General features: G+C 45.4%; 1 protein-coding gene and 1 long non-coding RNA gene across 4 annotated transcripts; one reads left to right on the forward strand and one right to left on the reverse strand.

The window, feature by feature from the left end:
* Positions 1-1,139: 1,139 nt before the first annotated feature.
* LOC111773477 (uncharacterized) lies at positions 1,140-10,896 on the reverse strand. 3 transcript variants are annotated; one of them, XR_011438517.1, is made up of 6 exons: positions 10,735-10,896; positions 7,580-7,735; positions 6,234-6,311; positions 3,041-3,230; positions 2,184-2,776; positions 1,140-2,082 (listed from the first exon to the last, which is right to left on the reverse strand). It is a non-coding gene; the product is annotated as an uncharacterized lncRNA (long non-coding RNA). The 3 variants fall into 3 exon arrangements; XR_011438518.1 differs by lacking the exon at positions 7,580-7,735 and having other exon boundaries at positions 10,735-10,879; XR_011438516.1 differs by lacking the exons at positions 6,234-6,311; positions 7,580-7,735 and having other exon boundaries at positions 10,735-10,875.
* Positions 10,662-22,850, forward strand: NEK2 (NIMA related kinase 2). The gene is made up of 8 exons (XM_001489608.6): positions 10,662-11,205; positions 12,010-12,227; positions 12,784-13,024; positions 15,187-15,269; positions 16,016-16,142; positions 17,038-17,257; positions 18,926-19,051; positions 22,062-22,850. The coding sequence occupies exons 1-8, from the start codon at positions 11,110-11,112 to the stop codon at positions 22,286-22,288; spliced, it is 1,338 nt and encodes a 445-aa protein (XP_001489658.2). The 5' UTR covers positions 10,662-11,109; the 3' UTR covers positions 22,289-22,850.
* The last annotated feature ends 823 nt before the right edge of the window (positions 22,851-23,673 follow it).

Raw genomic sequence — 23,673 nt, forward strand, 5'->3', positions numbered from 1 at the left:
CTAATAAGGAAAGGTTGAGATTGCAGTCTGGGTGGGAAGCAAAAGGGATGACAGAATGAGCCGAGGACGGGAGGAGGGGAGGGGCTCCCATTTCTGCACAAGCTGGCTCTGGTTGGCGTGGATTTTGCATGACACAATTTCACCTCAGTTGTGTTCAGAATGTGCTGTTGCATGTGTATTAAATGTCCATATCTAATTCTTATAGGTCACTTTCTCTCCCTTCATGCCTTTGGCGGTTGACCTGGCCCTGCACATAAATTACCCTGGCCTTCCTGCCCAGGCGGCTTCTAGAGAATGTCGCACCGTGCAGTGGTCTGCCGGCTGCAGCCCTGGTCTGGATTTGGTCCCGTCTCCACCCTGCCACATGCCCTGTGATTTGGGTAGGAAGCGGGTCAAGGTCCACCTGTCCTTCCTTGTCGTCTTTCCTTCTCAGGGATGACTGAGGTATGAGGGTCCCAAAAGCCACTGGAGACACAGGACGTCGCCAATATTTGACAGTCTGGGAAAGCCTCGAGGCTGCTGCGGGAAGGCCTGTCCCTACAAAGACTGCACACAGATGTTCTGGGAACGCAGCCATGCTCTGGCCTATGGGTTTTGATTCCTAGAACTCAGGAGTATGTGGGTTTGGAACACAGTACCCTCTGAGCTGGGATACAGGAAAGCTTCTTAATGACAAACTATATTAAAATAAGTGCAGCGTTATTTCTTGAGCAGCGGTTAGGATAGGAACTTTGCAGTCAGGTAGAACTGAAGGCAAGGCCAGCTCTGGCACTTTCTAGTGGTCTGACCCTGGCAAATTACTTAACCTCTGGAGCCTTGGTTTCCTCACCTGTAAACAGAGTATAATAATACCTGGTCTTCAGGGTTGCGGTACCTCAGCTGGCACACAGTCAGTGCCCCCAGAGAGTGGCTACATTATGCTCACTGTGTCACTGTCACAGTCTCACGGACTGCAGGCGCCCGGCAGGACCCCTGCTGGCCTTCCTGTAAGGAACCACTTGTCATCAGCCCCTTGTTAATCATTGAAAGCGCCAAGATGCTGCCAAATCACTTGAAAAGATGTGTTAGAAATCCACACTTGGTAAAGGAGAACAAAATTCTCAGCTCCCAGAGCTTAAAGACAGTAAGGCTGACTCTTCTTTTTTTTCTTTTTAAACAAATGTTTTATTTTGTATGAGTTTTCAATTTACAGAAAAGCTATGAAGCTAGCACAGAGTCCCCATACACCTCACACCAGTTTCCCCTGTTGTTAACATCTTACATCAGCATGCTACATTTGTCACAACTAATGGATCAGTGTTGTTACTTTATTAACTAAAGTCCATACTTGATTCAGTTTTTACCTAATGTCCTTTTTCTGTTCCAGGATAGCATCCAGGGTGTCACATTACACTTAGTTATCGTCATGGTCCCTTGGGGTCTTCAAGACTGGCAGTTTCTTAGATTTGCCTTGATTTTGATGCCCTTGATAGCTTTGAGTACTGCTGACCGTCCTTTTACACATGAGGAAGCACAGGCCTGGGAGACGGCAGGGCTGCTTAAGAGAATTCTAGAACCCTCTTCTCCATAATCTTCTCACTCTGGTGGTGTGTGCAGCAGACCCTTCCCTCACCGTTAGCATGGAGATGAAATTCTGTCAGGTACCAAAACAGCCCAGGGTCTGCCATGACGTGTGACATTGGGGAGTCACTGGGTCTTGCCTGACACCCTGGACTCCCGGGCCTCCCAGGCCCCCTGATGCTCTTCTCTGTGCCACCCTTCCTTGCCTAGATACCTATTCCTGTCAGCCCCTTGCCCAGGCCAGGGCCTGCCAGGCACACGGCCAGGCTCTCATATCACAGACGGCTGGGGGATGGGGCTCAGAGAGGAAATAGCAGAGTGGTGGGCTGCCTTCAGCCTGGGTCCCTGGGCAAACAGGCAGCACCAAACAGTCTCATTCCTGCCCCAGCCCTGTGTGCCCAGGGGAGGCTGGGGGTGGGGTGAAGGCCTTCTCATCTCTCACAGGGAGTCCCGCCCTGGCTCCTCGCTGGGGCAGGGCTTGCTGTGGTCCAGCTGTTCGGTTTTTGTCTGGCTTCCCTTTTTCTGTGGGGAGGCTGCAGGTTTTGCATTTGTAAAAACGACCCTCGTCCCCACCTGCACCCCTCCCTCTGGGTGTGCAAGCACACATGCACACGCATGCCTACCTGTGGTGTTCGGCCATCCAGTGTGACGAGCACACCCACTGAGCCAGGCTCGCCCTGACTCCTGACGTGTCCCCTCGGCAGGCCCCAGTTCTGGCCAGAGTGCTTGCAGGAGTCATACGGTTTCTGCGTGGTCTGTGGGTGTCGGGGGGCTTTCTCAGGGATTAGTGAGCCAGACTTCCAAGAATCTGTAGGGTGGGCGTGCTTTCTCTTTTCCCGGTGAGAACCGGTATGGTGGCTGGAGATGTTAGGCTTAACCATTCTGAGCCTCGGTTTTCTTTCCCAGGAAATGGGAATAAACCAACGCTCCGATTACAGGTATGCAGTGAAGAGTGAAAAACAGTGAGTAGCACAGTGTCTGGCGTGGACGAGAGGCTTTTACCATTCCCGGCTCTGTGGGCCACATCATCATGCCGGGTGGCACTGTGGCCTTGGCTCCCCAAGATGCTCCAGGACAACCCTCCACTGCTGCCAGGGCGGAGGGCAGTGTGAGGACAGCAGCGTGATGACACGACAGCCTGGCAGGAGCCTGAAGAGCTGTGTGTTCAACAGTCACCCAGACCTCAGATTAGATCTTCTCTCTGTGCACCATGAAACTGCTCCAGAAAAACAAAAGGGCAAACAGTTATCTTTCAATTTAAGCCATGTTTTAGGAGCATTCTGGAAGACGGGTATTAAAATAATCAGTATCAAATACTTTTATCAAGTAATGAGTGGTTTGTATCAGCAATAATTCCCTTCCCCAAATTACTCTGTGTGGTGAATTCTGATTTCATGTGTTGGGTTCTTTAAGAGCAGGGATTTAACTAAGAACATTGTGCTTTGGGTTCAAATTACGTATTTGGGAGAAAGATACATACGTCATTTCTCATGATATACAACAAACGAGGAACTTCGGAAGAATATACAGAAAGTCTGAAGTTCACCAGAGGCCATGTGGCAGATCTCCCCAGAGGAGTTTCCAGATGTTTCCAGAAAAAGAAGAGAGGAAGAGTGAGGCCTCTGCATCATGTCTGGGATCTGACTAAGGCCAGTTCTGGAACTTGCGGCCTGTGAGGGAGGAAATTAGGTCTGAGGGCTGGGGACCAGGACTTTTCCTCTCCTCAGCTCCCCACGGCTGCCTCTCTCTGCAGTGAACCAGTAGTGAGAAGGGGAAGAGAAAGAAAAAGTGGGGGGTGGTAAGAGCAGCAAGAGAAGGGGGGCAGGCACTGGGGAGTTGTTTGCACCTGCTCATCGATGGGGAAGTGGATTTAAAACCACCCCAAAACAGCTGTGCTTCCCCCTTGCTCCTCTGTCTTGTCATGAGAGCTGTGCACCTGAATGCCTTTGAATGCCCTTGAAGGCAGGTTTGAGAACCCGCCCAGGGCAGGATGCCATGTGGGGGTCGGCCAAGCAGAAGCCAGGGGAAGGAGCCCAGCTGGGGAAGTGTGTGTCCTCGGAAATGCCGGCCAGGGTGGCCACGTGGGGAGCTGTGTGAACGCCCCTCCTGGAGCCTCAGCAGGCAGCAGAAAGCCTACAGTGCTGTGTTTTTCTCTGTGGTTCCACCCAGTGAGAGAATTATACTAAAAACCATAATAGCTATCACGTCTGGGGCACCTACGGTGGGTCAGACACCACATACATTATTTCACTCAACACTCAGTGAAACCCTGTGAGGCAGGCATTAGTTCCCCATTCTCCAGGAGACGTGCCTGCGACTCAGGGGCCCACTGCTCGGGGTCTCATCCAGCTTGTGGGTGTAGGGCCGAGTGGTGGCCTCAGGCCAGGTCAGTGTGACTCAGGAGCAGGAGCTCAGAAGCCCCATCGGGGATCTCATCATGTTACAATATTGCAATCGGCCAGCTCTCTGGGGTCCAGCAAGGACAGTAAGGCCTGGTCAGCAGGCAGACACCAGGCTTCATGGCACAGCTGTTAAAACAGAACCTAAACTAGACATTGGCTTGCTGCTATTGATTTTCTCAAATCCCCTCCATCTTAAGTGAAACTAGGAAAGCCACATAAACTAGCTGTTAAGATCCTGGGTGCCAAGGTGGACCCCAGGGCCTTCTGTTTGTATCTGCTACTCACCACCCCGAGTCAATGATTTAACAGCTTTGGGCCTCAAGTTCCTCATTTGTAGATTCCCCAGGGGCAGCTGCGAGATGGGGTGAGAGGATGTTTACCCAGTGCCTGGCCTGAGCTCAGTGACCAGTCACGTGCCGAGGACTGGAGGGAGCAGGTTGTCACTGCAGACGTTCCTTTCCATGTCTGCCCTGGGATGTCCTCCCTTGTCAAAAGGCAATGGCATTGAGGTTACTCCCCTGCCAGGCTTTGTCAAGGATCAGCGCCGAAAAACAACAAAAAGAACGTGGGGCCCTTCCTTCCGGAGTGAATCCACATTCAAGTCTGTTGCCTATTGGAGGCATCTGGGAGCTCAAGAGGCACCTTGATGGCAGAACAGACTTAACCCGTGCTGGCGCCCAAGCCTTATGGTTCTGTCCCCTCAAAGTCAAAACCAAAGTTCCTCCCCTGACTTCTTCTGAACCCTGCTCGGTAAGCAAATGTGGGCCAACGTAGCGTTTCCCAGGCCTCTGTGGTTGCATTGGGTCATCGTGGTCACCGCCTTCACAGAGGCTGCTGCAGCCAGCCGGGAATCTCATCCACGGCTGCTATGGGGAAGGCGTCTGCTGTGAAGAACCCTGCATTCCTATGGGGTGACGCGTCATGAGCATGTAACGTGAAATCAACTGCAGGCTCATGTCAGGGGTGTGGTGACAATGAGGGTGGGAAGGCCTCCAGGTCAGGCTGCTCTTTCTCTGGGGGCACAGGACCAAGGTGCAAACAGGCAGGAAGGCAGTGCCCACAGCTGCCATGGAAGCTGCCTGGGGCTGTCCACACACACACAAACACACACACACACAGTCTACCCTCCCTCACTGTCTGGTCCCACTACGACCCCTGCAGGTTGGCTTCTGCCCCCTTGACTTGAAAATGCTCTTAGGTGGGTCACCTAGACTCTCCAAATGACCAAATCTGGTGTTTTCATTTCTGGCCTGACCTTGTTTGCTCTTCCTGCAACATCTGGCAGTGTGGATCTCTCCCACAGTCTTAAAACCATCTCCTCCCTCAGAATCTGGGTTACAAGTCGTTTCCGTATTGCCTCCTACCTCTTTGGTCGCTTTCCTTGGTCCTCTTTGCTGGCTTTTCTTCCTGCTCCTGCCCACTAAACCTCCAGATTCCCTTCCTATCTCCCGTCCCTCTCTGCCATTCTTGGGGCATATTCATTCCCACCCCTGGCTTCTGTCACCGCCTACTCCCAGCTCTCTATCTCCAGCCCAGACTGGTCTGCTGCGACCTTGAATCCAACTGCCCATTGGCCAGTTCCCCCATAGGCCCTTGGGCTCAACATGAGCATGGTGTGCCCCACTGCAAACTGTTCCTCCTCCAGAATTTCCTCCTGCAGTGAAGGACACTGCCATCTGCCTGGTCACTCAAGCCAGGAGTTGGTCTACTTCCCCAACATACCTGCATCTCCTCTAATCTACCTCCCAGATAGTTCTGGGCTCCCCCCCCTCTTCATTCCCATGGCCACTGTGTTCATTCAGTAGGTATCATTTCCCCCGGGTGGCTACGATAACCTCCACACCCATCTGCCAACATTCTCTGTGGCGTTACCACAGTGATCTTTCTAGAGCACAACCTAGTAATCTTCATCTGCTCCAATCTTCCACTGGGACTCCATCATCTCCAGAAGACTGCCTCAGCCCTTGGGTCCTCCTGCTCACCTGTCTAACCACCGTTCTCTCAAGGTAACCACGTCCACTCTTTGGTCCACCAACCTACAGGACCCCCACATGCCTTCATGCTTTTACCCACAGTTCCCTTTCTCCTAATTCCAATTTATCCTTTAGATGTGGTTCACGTGTCACCTCCCCCAGAGACATTTTCCCTGACCTGCACTCCCTGCCTTCCTTATCAGAGCTGGTTCCTCCCTCTGGGTTCCCTCCGCATTTAGGCAGAGCTCTTCCAGAGTGGGTCTCACACTGCATAGAGGTAGCTGATCTGCTGGCTCACCTTTCCAGGGGGACCTCTTTAAGGTCAAGGGCTGCGTTTTCATCTTTCTAACCCCAGCACCTGTCGCTCTGTCTGTTACTGGTAAAAGGAAAGAACGAAGAGAAGGGGTATTGAGAAAGCTAATGCAGACATAGCTACTTAATAAAAACTGTCACCTGCGGTCAAACCAAGAGCTGAACAGAGCAGCATTCTGGCTTTAATGGCAGTGCTGGTAAATTTTCAGGAAGAGGGGATAGAATCATAACATGTAAAGCTGGAAGGGTCAATTAACACTCTTGTTTTGTAGAGCCCAGAGAGGCGGACTGGATTCCCGAGGGCACACAGCTCATCAAAACAGAACCAGAAGAACCTGGGTCTCCAGGCCTCACACCCACTGCTCCTACACCTTCACTGTGCTGCCCCCTTAAGGGAAAATTAGGAGTGTTCTCTAAAGTTTCTAAAGTCCCTTAGGAATACGTTACAGCCTCAGCATCAATGATTAGTTTTAACATTCTTCTTAAGCAATTTATATCACCAGTATTCTTAGAGACAACAAATATCTTGAATTTATACATATCATGAAAAGCCATGTAAAATTTGTGAATGGCTCTTTGTCTGAAAGTTTATCCTTGTACAGAACAGAAGTCAGCCTTGCCCTAACTTGTAACTTTGGGTGCAAGTTTGACACTATCCCTCTTGAAAATGTGGTGAAGCACAGAACAAAGCACTATTTGGTTTCAAAGAACCATATTCTTCCATCAGGTGCCTGCCGTTAATCCAAAGCCGTATCTTAGTTTGCATCTTGTCCTTCTGTTTGTATCAGTGATGTGTCGCTATTAGGGCTAGGCTCCATAACACCTCATCCTTTCTTCTAGAACATGGTTATTTATCGAGCACGTCCTGTGTCATGCATTTTTCTTTAACATCTTTTAGCTTCTATTATGAACAAACGTCTCCTTTTTTTTTTTCTTTCTAGAAATCTTTATCAGGCACTTTAAAGAATTTCCATAGTCCCTAATTTCAGATTGCTCTAAGTAATTGTGGAGATAAGACACACACATGTCTTGTCTGAAATTTGAAATGTTCAATATGCAATTCTCGGCGTTCCTGTAAGGACAGGCGTCGGAGGGTGGACCACGTGGGTTTGCTGGCTCCTTGTTTGTTATGGAGTGATGTACAGCCCCCTTGTGGCTCTTTAATGTAACATAAAAAGGGAAGCTGAGGGCAATGAGGTATGGCTTCTTCCGTTTGTTCGTTCAATGGACAAATGTTCATCGAGTGCCTACTAAGTTCCAGGCACGTTTTAGGTGCTGGAAATACTGCCTGTGAATGAAACAATCAACAACAAAATTATATGCATTAGTTACTTAAGATGAAGAAGATGAAGAAGACGGCCAGTCTAACAAATCTGGGGCCAAGATCAGGAGGTTGATTTTGAACAGGGTAAGTTGGAGATGCCTGTTAGTCTCCCAAATATCTTCTTTTAAAAATTAGTTGGTGTCTCTGGGAATACCTGTAAAACACTTGGGAGGAGAAAACACACACATGATGCCAATAATCTCTTCATCTGAGATTTCACCAAATTTAAATGAAAACTGACCACATGAGAACATTCAAGAAGAAAATTGTGAAGACAGTGAATTAGACCCTGGGTATGGGAGAGTGGTTATAGAGAAATGCAAGCCTTGGCCCCACCCTCACGGAACTGCTCCTCTCTTACTTCTCTGTTTAAACGTAATCTTCAGTTTCTGTCTCAGTCCTTTGTTTCCTGCATTCTTACCACGGCTTGTAACGGCTGAGTTTCCCTGTGTTCTTGTGTGCAGCTACCTGCTCCACCTCCAGGGCTGCACGTCAGTCCTGCTCACTGGGGTATCGTCAGCACCTGGCAGAGCTTCAATTTACATTCATTGAAGGATAAATTTTCAATTTCATAGGTCACATAAGATAGAAACACATGAGAAGCTAGTCATATAGACTAGTATATGGCACATTCTAAATGAGTAAAGAACACAGTTAATTGCTCTTTTAGGAGATCGCAGCAGGCTGAAGGCAGTCAGGGAAAATTTAAGGGAAGAAACTGGGCATGAGTTGAGCCTTACGGAATGGGCATACTATGAAGCAAGGAGAGAGGAAGTGGCAGGGTATGGGTTGTTTCCTATAAAGTTCCTGATTGGCCTCCACATGCTCCTAGCCACCAATGTCTCTTTACGCTCTGGTGTCCAGTGGTCTCCGCTGGGCTGTCCTGCCCCTCACTCCTACCCAATGATATGGGCTAACTTTGGCTGGTCATTAGGGTTTGTCATGCTATCCTATGTCACGCTTTTCTTTATCATTGTCATCGTGGCCCTGTTGTCTCTTTTTTAATGAACACCCAGCATATCAATGCCTATCATTATACCTGCCACGTAGTAAGTGCTCAATAAGTATTTGTTGAATGAACAGATGTGCCTAGGAGCCACTCTCCACGCTCCTGGGATGGCCCTCTCTCCAATATGTAGTCTCTGCCATCGGGCTGGGGGCATTTGAAAGATGAGCACTTGAGGGCTCACTCTGAATCCTTGCATGATTATTAACAAGCTTCTTTCTCATATTTTCATTTAACGAAGATTTATTGCATGCCTCCTTTATTACAGGACTTATGCTGGCTACAAGGAGCTTGGAGTTGAGCTACTGTGAGAGCCATATAAATAAAGCACGATAAATAACAAGTTAAGGGTTGATTTTTGAACAAAGGGGTCTGTGAACACTGTAGATGGAGGAACGGCTTGTTCTAGTGTGCTAGAAAAGGCTTCCTAGAGTACAGGAGAGACCGTTGGCATTGAATCTTGAAAGACAAGTAGTATCCTCTGGACAGACATGATCAGGGGTGGGGGAGTGAATAACAGGGCGTGGTGAACAGCATTCCAGACAAATGGAATAACAGGTGCAAAGAGGATGGTGGTGATGTTGGTGGTGGATCTGAGAAAGCGGGCCAGATTTGGGGCATTGGGGCAAAGTATAAGAGCAGAAGAGTGTGGGGCCGGCCCCATGGCTGAGTAGTCAAGTTCATGTGCTCCACTTTGGCAGCCCAGGGTTCTCCGGTTTGGATCCTGGGCACAGACATACACACCGCTCATCAAGCCAGGCTGTGGGGCAGCCCACATAGAAGAACTAGAATGACCTACAACTAGGATATACAACTATGACTGGGGCTTTGGGGAGAAAAATAAATAAAGAGCAGAGAGTGGCCAGAGAGAAGGTGGAGGACTGGATTTGCGGCAGGCCAGCCAAAGCACTCCATGGATGTCAATCTTTAAGAGATACTAAAACAAAAAATATAATGCCAATTAACTCAGCCACTTGTAGCTCCTTACATAACTTTTGAAACCTAAATTGGTTCCATTCCCTTGAGGTAAGACAGTGCCCTTGAATGTTACTTTAAAAATTCTCCTGGCTGGCAATTTCAATTATGTTATATTCAGTACATGTAATAAATTCCTTATTTTTAACATAAAGAGGTTTGTAATTCTTATTAATAGAAAATCAAGTTCCTTTCTGTCCCATGCTGAACAGATATTTAAAGAAAACTGACCTACTTATCTATTGCCAAATTATTAGCCTTCAGATAATGCACATAATCCTCCATCCAGCCCTGGATGGAGAATTCCAGGGCTCCTCTCCCAGGTAAAAACGGGCCTGTTCCACCGGCTAGGTGAGCTCAAAATGTTGGTTTTTGTGAGTGCCTAGAAGAGGCTATGTTCAATGAAGTCTTCTAAATTATGTGTTCAGCACCCCCAAATAATCTATTTGGTAGTCTTTTCTAATAAAAATTTCCTTGTAGGAGACTTAAAGATAAACTTGACTGTCTCTGCCTTAGAGCCATAATATTCTCTCTGGTATTCCAAAACATCAGGGCCTTCCACCTTCTCCCCTGAGGTTTTGTACACACCCTCTGCATTTGAACAGCCCTCGAAATTTGGTGTTCAAAAATACAGTCCCTATATAAAAATCTCAAATCACTATGTTGCACACTTGAAACTAATATAAGATTGTATGTCAACTACACCTCAGTAAAAAGTATATACATATTCTCTCTAGGATGACGGCACCCTAAAGTCATATGTAAACTAAATCATTACTATGAGTATCCACTGTTTTTGCATTGATTCTTCTCTCCTGGATGTTGGACCTAAAGCAAATAATTTAACCTTTCTGTGCTTCCATTTCCTCATGGGAAATTATAACATTACTTCCCGCTTTATAGCTTTCTGTTGAGGAATAAACGAAACGATACATGTAAAGCGCTTGACACAGTTCCGCACCACAGCCAGCACTCATACGCTCATCCTTCAGAGGGACTGTACTTTTCCCCTCTGTACTTGGCTCTCGCCAAGTCTTCAGCGTGACCCCGCCCCGGCTCAGGGTACAGGAACCGGAGAGGGGAGAGTGGGCAGTGTGAGGGGTCAGAGTGCAAAGGTCAGAAGGCAGTTGGTTCAGGCAGTGTGCAAAGAAGTCTGAAGAAAGACCTGTGGACTTTGCTTACCTTGGCGACCTCAGCCAGTGGGATAGCACCGCGGAGACCTGCCTGCAGCCGCTTTCTAGCTCCCTCCCTTCCTTTGGTTTAGCTCCGCCCCTTTCTCTCTAGAGGCGGAAGGCAGGTGCCGACACCGACGCCGCCGCGGTTGCCTAGCGATACGCTTTTCCCAGGATGCCTATGGTGTTGTGTTTTCCTTAGCCAATCAGAGAGACGAAGCGACCTGACCGCGGGCCAATAGGCTGCGAGGCCAGGGCCCGCGACGGTTAAACGGGGCTGGACACTGGGGCGGCCGGGCAGCGGGGCTTGGAGGGGTCTCAGAGTCCGAGGCTGCAGCTCTGGGGCTGCGGCGCGACCTGCAAGAGTCGTGCGGCGGGCCCGGCCATGCCGACGCGGGCAGAGGACTATGAGGTGCTGCACACCATCGGCACGGGCTCCTACGGCCGCTGCCAGAAGATCCGGAGGAAGAGCGACGGCAAGGTGAGCGCGGGCTCCTGCCCTGTCCCCGCCCCTGCTGCGCCCGCCGCCGCCGGCGGGGAGCGAGAGGGCTGGGGGTGTGGATCTCGAAAGCAGGGTGCCCAGAAGAGTCAGCCATCTTCCCCAGGCCTGCGTCTGTCCTGGGTCGCTCAAGGGATGGGAGACTGCGTCTTGTGATGCACTACATTTCTTCTGTCTTTTTTCCCTTCTCGTCCGTCTGTGACCTGCGAAGGACCTTCCATTGATGACAGCTGACTCCCGAGCTATTTTTAGAGAAGGGCAGCCCTCTCAGACATGAGAAAGGGGCAGGACCACCAGAACTGGAGCTCTATGTCTTGCAGTTAGAACTCATTTAAACTATCCATTATTCTGATTATTGATTCATATTTCCCAGTGTGTATGTAGACCTTGTACAGAAAGAAACAGCGGAGAGGAAACTGCCTCGCTACTGATGCAGGGATCTTTCCTAAGGTCTCTCACCCTGGAAAAGCTTGACAGGTTGGGATGGTCAGGGACTTTGCCTATCCTCCAGCTTTGACCAAAGTACCTTTTGCCAACCTCTCACAAAGCAACTGAGGGAGGGTAGGGCGTTGGGGGAGGCCTGAGGTCTCTCATCGCCCTCTCTCCCATGGCACCATTTACAGCTTAAAAATTAGAGGAAGATTATGGAAATAAACTCAGGGGTCCTTAAGATCATTAAACTAAATTAGGTGATAATGACTGTAGGATCTATTTAATAGACAAGGTAAGTTTTGTAAATTTTAAATTTTGGAACATTCATTCATACCTTGGAAATTCTTATTTCAGATATTAGTTTGGAAAGAACTTGACTATGGCTCCATGACAGAAGCTGAGAAACAAATGCTTGTTTCTGAAGTGAATTTGCTCCGTGAACTGAAACATCCAAACATCGTCCGTTACTATGATCGAATTATTGACCGAACCAACACAACACTGTACATTGTAATGGAATATTGCGAAGGAGGGGACCTGGCTAGTGTAATTACAAAGGGAACCAAGGAAAGGTAAATTTATCTTTTCAGTGTAAGCTGAAAATGGGCCTAGTTTCGTTTCTGTTAAGCATCCTGTTTTAGGATCAGGGACAAAGTACTTGGAAATGTGAAAGAGTGTTCTTGTATTTGTTTGATGGGGCCACAGTACTTTAGAAAATCCTTGGTGAATCAACACCTGTATTTCACATCAAAATAATTTATTTCCCTATTTGTGCACTTTGTTTCTTTTTTTTTTTTTTGAGGAAGATTAGCCCTGAGCTGAGATCTACCAGTAATTCTCCTCTTTTTGCTAAGAAAGGCTGCCCTGTGCTAACATCCGTGCCCATCTTCCTCTACTTTATATGTGGGATGCCTGCCACAGCATGGCTTGCCAAGCAGTGCCCTGTCCGCGCCCAGGATTCGAACCAGCGAACCCTGAGCCACCGAAGCAGAACGTGTGAACTTAACCGCTGGGCCACTGGGCTGGCCCCCCTATTTGTGTACTTTGAAAACTAGATAATTCGCATCATCCCATCTTTGTAATGGTTTTATTCAGATGTTATATGCTTTATAACTGCTTTGATTTCAGACAATACTTAGATGAAGAGTTTGTTCTTCGAGTGATGACTCAGCTGACTCTGGCCCTAAAGGAATGTCACAGACGAAGTGACGGTGGTCATACTGTACTGCATCGGGACCTGAAACCAGCCAATGTTTTTCTGGATAGCAAGCAAAACGTTAAGCTTGGAGACTTTGGGCTAGCTAGAATATTAAACCATGATACAAGTTTTGCAAAGACATTTGTTGGCACCCCTTATTACATGTCTCCTGTAAGTATCTCAGAATTTACATTCTTTTTTTTTTTTTCCAAGATTTTATTTTTTCCTTTTTCTCCCCAAAGCCCCCCCGGTACATAGTTGTGTATTCTTCGTTGTGGGTTCTTCTAGTTGTGGCATGTGGGACGCTGCCTCAGCGTGGTCTGATGAGCAGTGCCATGTCCGCGCCCAGGATTCGAACTAACGAAACACTGGGCCGCCTGCAGCGGAGCATGCGAACTTAACCACTCGGCCACGGGGCCAGCCCCAGAATTTACATTCTTTTTTAACATCTTAATGCAAGCATTCAAGTGCATAGAAATTGAGCTTTTTGTTAGTTTGTTTACTAATATCCAACAGCCAACAATTAATGATACTGTTTCCTTTGAAATTTATATTTTCCAAATGGACCGCCAGACCATTAAACTCCTCTATATCAGCAATTCAGGTAAGGTTTTATTGAGTGACGACCAGGTGCTAAGCTGTGGGATTACAAAGATGAGCTAGGTTTTGTCTCTGCTCTCAAGAGCAGCGTTTCTCAAATTGCCATAGGTCCTGGACACCAGCTTGGACTCATTTGGAGTGTTTGTTTAAAATGCAGAGTCCTGGGCCCCAAATCCAGTGAATTTGGATCTCTGGACAGGTCCTTGCACTCTGCCTCTGCCCCTCCCCTCACCTTTTTATTTTGGCCTCTATATTTTAACAGACTCTAGATGATTCTTGTGTGTGGAGATCCTGGGTTCAGGAGGCTCACTCACTTCAGATAACGTGTTTTTACAGTGTTAACTTTTTCTACTTGTTCTTTTTTTGTTGCCTTTTCCTTCAGTGGAACGGCAGAGACCATCCACTTCACTTACCTGTTTCTTCCATTGCTAGATATTTTGTTTCCAAAATTTCTACCATTCTAAGGAGGACTGCCAGGCATATCTTTGTAAGAATTATCTTTTCTTCCTTTTTGGTTATTTCCTTGGGGGATAGGTCTCAAAATGAAATTGCTGGGTGAAAGGCTATGAACTGTTTATGACTCTCTAGATATTGTCTGATGGCTTTTAAAAAGCCTGAATCAATAAGGGATAGCACCAGTGTGCTGTAGATGAAATCTGAGCAGATGAAGATGGAGAGGTATTTATTAACTTTTTTAGGAGTTCACAAATATTTCTAGGATTTTCTAAATCTTTTTTAGTTATGTTAACTGAACTGACTACAGTATAAAGCTTGTTAATTAATGATTTTATTTTTGACTAAGATTAGGCATGGCCAGAACAGTGTCATTTGCTCACCGGATCAAATTCCAAATAGAAAGCCTTTAACATAAAGGAAAATTATCTAGAAGCGGTTCTTGGAAAATTTGAAACCCGCACAATTCTTTTGTTCCATTTCCCACCTGCCCTTGCAATTAGATCAGTTCAGCCTTCCCTAAGGCATTGATTGTCAGGAAGTGGTTTTAGGCTCACCTGTTGTACTTTAAGACACTAAGAAGACTCCTCTGTGTTTTGGTACTTGCCCCTGTGCCCTCTTGAAAACAGGAGCTATGTAGACTGGTTTTACTATAAGTGTAGGAGGAGGGCAAACATTAAAGCAGGAAATGAGAATGTTTCTTACTGTGGTGGTTTACACAGTGGACTAAGGAAAAAATGTATAATTGAATAATTCAGTTACCTTTTTATGTCTATATCCATTTAAATGTGGGCTAGATACATGTTTTGGTTATTCTGGAATTTTCTCTGGTTCTTTTAAAATGAAGTTTCTAGATTATGAATGCCTTGAGGGTAGAGGGTAGAGGTCTCTCATATTCACCTTTGAATTACCAGTGCCTCGCCTATAGTAACACTTAATATAATGTTTGTGAATGACGAATAAGTGAATGAATTATATATGACAAAGCATATTAGGATAAGATCATTGTCTTTTTTCCAATATGAATTTGAAGATAAAGTATAGAATACCATTTTTTGTTATTATGATGCAAGATCTGATGTAAGCTGAAGCAACCTCTTGTATTTGAAATTTTTGTTAGCAGTATAAAATATTTATTTTAAAATTTCTTCCTTTTTTTTCCTTGATTGAATATAACCAAAGTTTTTAAGGTTCCATTTTTATCTCGGGTAATTTTATAAGTTTTCAAACAAAATAGAGTTTTAAATCCTTCTACTTTCTTACCTTTTTTCCCTCTTAAGGAACAAATGAATCGCATGTCATACAATGAGAAATCGGATATCTGGTCACTAGGTTGTTTGCTGTATGAATTGTGTGCACTAATGTAAGTATGAAGACAGATTTCTAGTCTGAGGTTTGCACTCAGCTCTGTCACCTTTCACTGGGTTCAGCTTTTTGAACATCCATGCATATTCAAGTCTGAAAGAATTATAAACTAAGCTAAAATTAAGGTAGATGGACAGGTTGAAACAATTATTTACAAATTAATATTTTAAGCCATGAGGCTGGATCTTGACTTGTTCCAGCTCCGAAGGCGGTTCCCTGCTTCCCCGTCACACTCATGCTTGGCTCGAGGGGAGAGCACGCAGGCCAGGCGGGTGACGTACAGCCACTGTAAGGGGATGGAAGAGATGCGACAAAGATCTCGGGGAGAGGTCTGGGGACTTGGAGATCAGAAAGCGCTCCAATTCTTTCCCCTCTTTTCATTTTTACCCTTCTAAACTATTCTGTAGAGCAGTGGTTCTCAACCAGGGAGGGGGGAGCAGTTTTGCCCCCATGGGACATTTGACAATATCTGGAGACATTTTCAGTTGTCACAACTGGGGACTGCTTCTGACATCTTGTGGATAGAGGCCAGTGACGCTGCAAAACGCGCTCCGCTGCCCAGGACCGCCCCCACAACAAAGAAGCGTAGGACCCCAACGTCAGCAGTGCCAAGACTGGGAAACTTCGCTATAGAAGAAAAGCTCGGCAGTAGAAACATAAATACAAACTGGAACTTCAGCTGTGCCTTGATTTGGTTCCTATTATATATTTTCATTTCTACATTTCAAAAAATTTCCCCCCCAGGCCTCCATTTACAGCTTTCAACCAGAAAGAGCTAGCTGGAAAGATCAGAGAAGGCAAATTCAGGCGAATTCCATATCGTTACTCTGATGAATTGAATGACATTATTACAAGGATGTTAAATTTAAAGGTAAAGATTATAGATTATCTTGTCTATTTCTATCTCTCAATTAAATTTCTGAGTATATGTTCTCGTAGAGCCATGAGACTGAAGAAACATTAAATATAGTTCCTTAGCTAAATCTACTCTGTTACCACAAGTGAAAACATATGTAAATTTGGCAAATTGCGTCTCCTTGCTGCCCTACCTTCTGTGCTTGCTTCACGTCTCCTCCCACTCTGCCCTGCTAACAGATGGTTGGTAGCAAAGAAAGACAGCAAAAAGGATCCAAATCCCCAGTTCCCCTTGTTCTCACCTACCTCAGAGTGGCAGGTGGTACGGGAAGGGGCCAGAAATAAGACTCTATCACTCTACCTCTAGCTTCAATTGGGAGATTAAAGACCATTCGAGATGGGGAGGGGGAATGGTGGCTAACAAGAGCAGAGGGGAAATAACTCGAACGAAGAGATTATGTGGGAAAAATCCAGCCGTGGGATGGGGAGGTAGATGTCCTAGGAGTCAGGCTGATGTAAGAGCAGAAGTGAAATGCTGTGGGATTACAAAGAAAGAAACAGGTGAAGTATGGGATTGAGGTCAGTGAGAGAGCATCCTGCTTCGAGTAGTTTAGAGACGCAAGGGCAGTACTTGTGCTAAAGCAGACCCTAGCAATGCCACCAGCACCAGCCCAGGGCTCGAGCCCTCCAGGTTAAAGGGGGCAAAGGTAAGTTAAAATCTGTATTACCTGTGGACCCAGAACCTCATGAGTTAAAGTCACCAGCGACCTTATTTTTCAGGTGTTTAAGACTCATCCTTAAGGGAGTCTTTTCTTTTGGCTTGGAAATACATGCCGTTTTTATGTAACTGCTCTTTTCGGATGAATATTCTGTTATGAAATCTGACTGTAACACTGAATATTTTTTCCCAGGATTACCATCGACCTTCTGTTGAAGAAATTCTTGAGAATCCTTTGATAGCAGACTTGGTTGCAGAAGAGGAGAAAAGAAATCCTGAGAGAAGAGGGCGACGACTGGGAGAACCCGACAAGTTGCAGGAGTCCAGCCCTGTGCGGAGTGAGCTGAAACTGAAGGAAATACAGTTGCAGGAGCGGGAGCGAGCCCTCAAGGCGAGAGAAGAACGCCTGGAGCGTGAGTCTGAACGGGGGCGAAGCCAAGAGAGCTATGGGAAGCTTATTGTGATGTGTGTGAAAATCGAGCATTTTATATGTGTGTGTTCTATTAGAACATTCTCATAAATACTTGAGAAACCGAAATATGTATTGTAGAATACGGAAACTGAGCTTGCTGGCGCCTTCGTGTTCAGCCTGCTTCTCTGAGACGGTTACTGTCTCTATATTGTTGGGCGCTCGCTGTGATGGCCTTAACGCAGTAGCCATCATACTCTACTGTAGAGTTACTTTTTCTTTCTCTTCCTCAATATATATACCCTAAAGTTTTTCCATTGTGAAGGAACATCTTAGAATTTGCTGCCTTCCATAGTGAAAACCATGACCTCTACCTTCTGATATGGCTGCTCCAACACAGTCCAGGTCTCAAATCCTCCAGGACATAGGACTAGATATTTTTGAGCCAATTCAGTAGAGAATGTAGGTACAAGATAGTCTAGGTTTACAAACAATACTCCGATGGGTATTAAGTGATTGGGTGCTAATTAGTTTTTCATGTTGAAAATCCTTCTGCTCCACTAAAGTGGGAGCTGTTACCAGGGTTTTAGGATTATGTGAGGTAGTGGCAGAGTGAGGCTGTTCATAACATGGGGCTGTGACTGTCCCGTACCGCCCTCATGGCTCACTGATTTCGCTTCTGCGGCTTTATGCCCAATTTAAAGCTTATAAGTTTTTTTCTATTTAAGTGTGCTTACAAGCATCCAATGCATTCGTTAATGTTTTCCTTCCTAATGATGATTGCATAGCGCTATGAGATCTGCTTTCTGTGGAGGTACGACCTGTGCTCACCCAGGAACGTTTTTTTGACTCTTCTGTCAAAAAAAAAAGTTTTTATTAAAACTTTCCCCAGTGTTGTATAATTTCATATAGAAACTGAAATCTAGGGGCCGGCCCCATGGCTGAGTGGTTAAGCTTGCGCGCTCCGCTTCAGCGGCCCGGGGTTTCACCGCTTCAAATCCTGGGCGCTGACATGGCATCGCTCATCAGCACGTTCAGGTGGTCTCTCACATGCCACAACTAGAAGGACCCACAACTGAAATATACAACTATGTACCGGGGGATTTGGAGAGAAAAAGCGAAAAATAAAAATAAAAAAAAAACCCTGAAATCTGAACTTTCTGAATTCTGGGCCATGAATAAATAATAGCCTTTGTTACTGATCTAAAGGAGCACCTCCTAACTGAGTTGTGGTTTATTCCCCTCTATTTGGGTGCTGTCATTCACCCATAAGAAGGAAGGTCTGTACTGTGAGGCCGGGTAACTCTTGGAAAATGAACTGTTACCCCTTTTCAGTGGAGATCAGAGATGGCTTTAGTTTTTTGTTTTCCCCAGTGAGTTACTCGTACACAACATGCCCAGGGTTGAAACTAACTTTGTACTTGTGCTTAAACCAGTCCTAGTAAGAAAACCTGAGACAGCATACAACATAATAAAACGCTGAATTAAAAACTAGCACAATCACGATGGCTGGGCTGTATGGTGAGAATCCTTTCACAGAGCATTATTAATCGCTGCTCAGGCATGCTAGTCTTAGTGACAAGGACAAGCGATAAGATTATCCAATGTAAATTGTTTTATACCCAGAGCCGCTTGTTAATTTCTTTCTTTCTTGTTCATTCCCTTTTTACAGAGAAGGAACGTGAGCTTTGTGTTCGTGAGAGACTGGCTGAGGACAAACTGGCTAGAGCAGAGAGTCTGTTGAAGAATTACAGCCTGCTGAAGGAGCACAAGTTCCTGTCGCTGGCGAGCAGACCAGGTGTGAGAGTCAGCTCAGTAAACAGAAGCTGCTGCCGCTGATGAGGAAACCGGCACCGAGGTTGCCCCCACGGTGGCTTTGCCCCCACCGTGGCTTTCGCAGCCTTTTCATTTGCAAAGTCTCGAATTTTAAGATGCAGTTAATTGCATATATGCATTTCAGGAGAAGTAAGAATTCTGTGATAGCAGTGATTTGCTTGCTGGGTTCATAGACCTGAGGCAGTGAGTCATAATGATTTCGTCTTCCATTTTACTTCCCCTATCAAACTATGTGTTTAGTATTTGATATTTATCTTTAAAAATTAGGACATTTAAAAAAATGCTGTGCCTTTCAGATTTTTCTCTGGGTACGTTATCAAAACTCTATGTTGCTCTCCCTTTTCAAGTAAAAATCCTAGCATTTTACTGTTGCCACATGACCAAATAATACATGCCACATCCTTCATAGAAAGTCAGGCTTAAAGAGCATGATAAGCCAACTGTAGAACAGGCCACCACTCTGGGATCTTTGCTAAGACCTGTTCAAATTGTAACATGTGTCTGTCAAAATTTGGCCGTTTACTATCTCCATACGCTCTGTTATGTGGAGCTGTCTGTGTTTCCCTCGTTATTCAGAGTCTAGCATGTAGACAGGCAGCCTTCCCAGGGCCCTGCCTTTCCGTGGGCGTCATCCCATCGCTCTGCTCTGGTGAGACATGGTCAGCGTGGACCCGTGAGCCATCCTCTGACAGGCTTTCTCCGTTTCACAGAAACCCCAAGTCTAATTTAACCTACTCTTAAGATGATAGAAAATGCAAAGTGTTAAACATCTTTTCTCTTGATTTCTTTGTGACACAAATTATTTTTAAAAGTCTTTTATTGATTTGAAAAATTGAGTGTCTGAATTTTCCAGTGAAACTTAGAGTTCTTATGGCTCCCTCATACCATGTAGGACAGCATCTGTGAAGGCTGTCATTTCCATCTTGAATACACTGAGAGAATTTGGTCATTTCAGTGAGCATGACAGCATTTTGAAAATAGAACAGGCAAAGAAAACTAAGTTAATTTGCTGATTACAATAACTTCATAGTGTTAAATGATGGAAATAGATGAACCTAGTGATGAAAGTAAATGGAACAAAGATTATATAAAACTTTGGCTTTCTCTCTGTTAGAATATCTTGTTTCTTTTTTCTCAATATTGCTATCTGCCATTTCAGTATTTTTGTGATACTTATTTCGGCTTTTCTTAGATTCCACACTGCCATCCATAATGACAAAATAGACTTAAATCATGATTACTGTGATAGAGTAAGGAGAAATTTTTATCTGAGCGAGTTTCATGCATGAAACCCATTGCCGACAATTCTTGAAGGCCCTATTGGGGATGGCTCTCCCAGTTAAAGAATTTATTTACATCTCACCCTGAGAGTCTTTGAGCAAAAGATGAAAAGAGCTGGAGGAGGATGGTGGGTTTCATAGGTAGGTATAGGAATCTACCTGTATGCGGATCATGGCAAACACTTAAAATGAGCTGTAGGCATGAGTATCCTCTGGAGCTAGGTGATGTTTTAAAGTGCTGAATGTGTCAGAGCCTTAAAATAAGCAACAAAGCAACGGGGACTGGGTGTCCTTGTGAACTCGGGACAGTTGGAAATATCCCGTCCCTGTCCTTGGGCTGTAAAACTCAGACAGCAGGAAAACGTCATAAATAGATCAAGATCGTCACAGTAAGCAGCAGCATCTTCTTTAAAGATGTTCTTAGTCTGTTTAATGAAACACTAATTCTTCTCTTTGATGAAATATTGATTCTTTTTGTAAACACTTTTCTTTCTTATAAAATTATCCCATTCGTAAGATCTACCACAATTTACATAGTTGGTTTACAAACGTATACCAGCTTGTACTGTGTACTTGTGGTAGTGAAAGGGGGATCTATCTGAAACAATAGGTTAGGGTCTGGTAATCAGGTGTGCTTTGCCCAGAAACAATGTGTGAAATAGGAAGTCCCAGCCGCTGGAAGGCAGCATTTCTCCGCGCAGCCTACCTCTCCCTCAGTGCGTGGTTTCTTTGCCCTGGAGCACAATTCCTCCAGACCACCCCTGGCTTCCTGCTTCCTTGCTTTCATCAGCTCTCTGCTCAGGTCACCTTATGAGGCTTTCCTCACTGCTAACACCACCCAGCACTTCGGTCCCCCTTTCTCTGTGTTATTTTTCCCCAAGGCACATATCACCCTGAGATATTCCTCATATGCACTAGTTTATTTGTTTATGGTCTATCTCCTCTTTCTAGAATAGGGCCTTTGTTTGGTCCACAATGGCCCACACCATGAGCCCAGTAAATATTTGAACATATTTCTTTTAAATGAACACAAAGGAGAAATAAAAGGGTTCTGGAACTCAAACCTGCAAGTCCCCAACCTCTAGATAGCTCTGTCAGTAGCTAATAGAGTTACTACTTTAAATTTTTTCATGTAAAAAACACAATTCACGTTTTTCACTATACTCTTCTTGATTTATGTTTTCCACACTGAATTTGTTTAGGTTCTTTTTGAAACAAGTTTCTGGTCAATTAAGCTGCTTTGAAATGTGTTCTTGAATATTTAACCAAAACTGTAGGTGCTCTCCCTAAGAAGGAGCTTCTGCTTCCAGACTTTTCTGGAAGTAATGTGTTCTAGATAGAACACACTTTGTTTTCAAGAATAGAGATAAATACCATTGATTTCCATGAGTTTTATATTGTGACCCATAATCCCCAGTGCATTTAACCTTAAGAACAAAGTTGATTGCTAAGAGAAAAAAACATAAGTTCTTTGATTTTTGGCACCTTTTAGAATTATTTTTCTAGTGCTATGGATTAAAAGGCTGATTGATTTCTGCCAGCCTCGTGCCCCCTCCTCCTACCCGGAGAAAATAAGACCGGTATCCAGATGTCGAAGGTGAACTGAAAGAATAGTTTTGATACGTCAAAGGATGGAGGAGTTGAACTCCCGTTCAAGTAACTCAAAACTCTTTTTCTCTTCTCTTTCTAAAGAACTTTTTGATCTTCCATCCTCGGTGATTAAGAAGAAAGTTCATTTCAGTGGGGAAAGTAAAGAGAACATGGTGAGGAACGAGAATTCTGAGAGTCAGCTCGCCTCCAAATCCAAGTGCAGAGACCTGAAAAAGAGACTGCAAGCCGCCCAGCTGCGCGCGCAGGCGCTGTCGGACCTGGAGAGGCATTACCAGCTCAAGAGCCGGCAGGTGCTGGGCATGCGCTAGCCGAGCCGGGCGAGGGGCGCCCGCCCCTTACAGACGGGCGTTCAGCTGCTGCAGCTCCGTGTGCTTGGTTCCGTGAGCCGAGCCTCTTTGTACAGTGAGCGTGATATTTTGGAATAGCTTTTGCTGTTCTTCAGCAACAGTTGTGAAAATGTCCACGTCTTTAATTTTTCTTTCTTTTTTAAAGAACACTTTATAGAAAGAATGACCCTTTTTTGGATGGTTGGGCTTTGAATCCTGTGTGTGATTACTACTGGGACATGAAATGTTACCTTCTAAATGTCGGGGGAAATGATGTTAGGAAAAGAATATTTACCCAGTTCTAAATGACTGAGTGGTATGCTTATAATTGTCTAGGTTTAAAATTTAAGTCTGAGGTTTTAAATGTTCTTGAGCTTAGAAAATACCCCATTGCTCTGTAGTGCAAATCTGTCACCTTTTGTGAAAATTTATCACTGATGTCTATATTCTTTTTTTCCTTTTTATTCTATTTAACAGTATGTGAGCTGGCTATCATCCACCTGCCTCTTTCTCACTAAATAAAAAGAATTCTTAAGTTTTCCTATCTTTACGTCTCTTGCATTTGTCGTTCTCTTAGTTGGAGGGAGTCTGTTTATGATTCAAAGGCATTGGAGGGTAGGGACAAGAACATGGATCTGATGCTCACAGGGCTGTGATGGCAGTGCACCACTCTTCTCATTAGTCCATCTAAGGCAGTGGTCTTTAATTGGGGGCAGTTTTGCCCCCCCCCCCCCGGGGGACATTTAGCAATGTCTAGAGACTGTTTTTTTTGTGAGGAAGATTAGCCCTGAGCTAACATCTGCCACTAATCCTCCTCTTTTTGCTGAGGAAGACTGGCCCTGAGCTAACATCGGTGCCCATCTTCCTCTATTTTATATGTGGGATGCCTGCCACAGCCTGGCTGGAGGAGTGGGACATAGGTCTGCCTCCAGCATCCAAACTGGTGAACCTGGGGCCACTGAAGCGGAGGGCAAACTTAATCTCTGTGCCGCTGGGCTGGCCCCTGGGGACATTGTTAATTGTAATGACTGGGGGGAGGGTGTTACTGGCATCTAGTAGGTAGAGGTTGGGCATGCTTCTAAACATCCTACAGTGCACAGGACAGCCCCCAGAACAAAATGTCAATAGTGCCACTCTTTAGGAACCTGATCTAAGCGAAAACTTGTTGGTATATGGAAACATTTTGGTTTTGATGGATTTTTTTTAATGTGTCTGACTTTTAATACGAATTAGCAGTCCATGCTGTGCCCATCACATTTTTCATGTGATGTTTTCCCGGCAATGCTAATCCTTTTAGTTTAGTGAAATAAGACTAAGGTATGAGGGTTAATAATAAATGGGAAGAAATAGCTCCTGTATTAGATATT

The sequence above is a fragment of the Equus caballus genome, chromosome 5 (genome assembly GCF_041296265.1).
Source record: "Equus caballus isolate H_3958 breed thoroughbred chromosome 5, TB-T2T, whole genome shotgun sequence".
NCBI classification, from domain to species: Eukaryota; Metazoa; Chordata; class Mammalia; order Perissodactyla; family Equidae; genus Equus; species Equus caballus.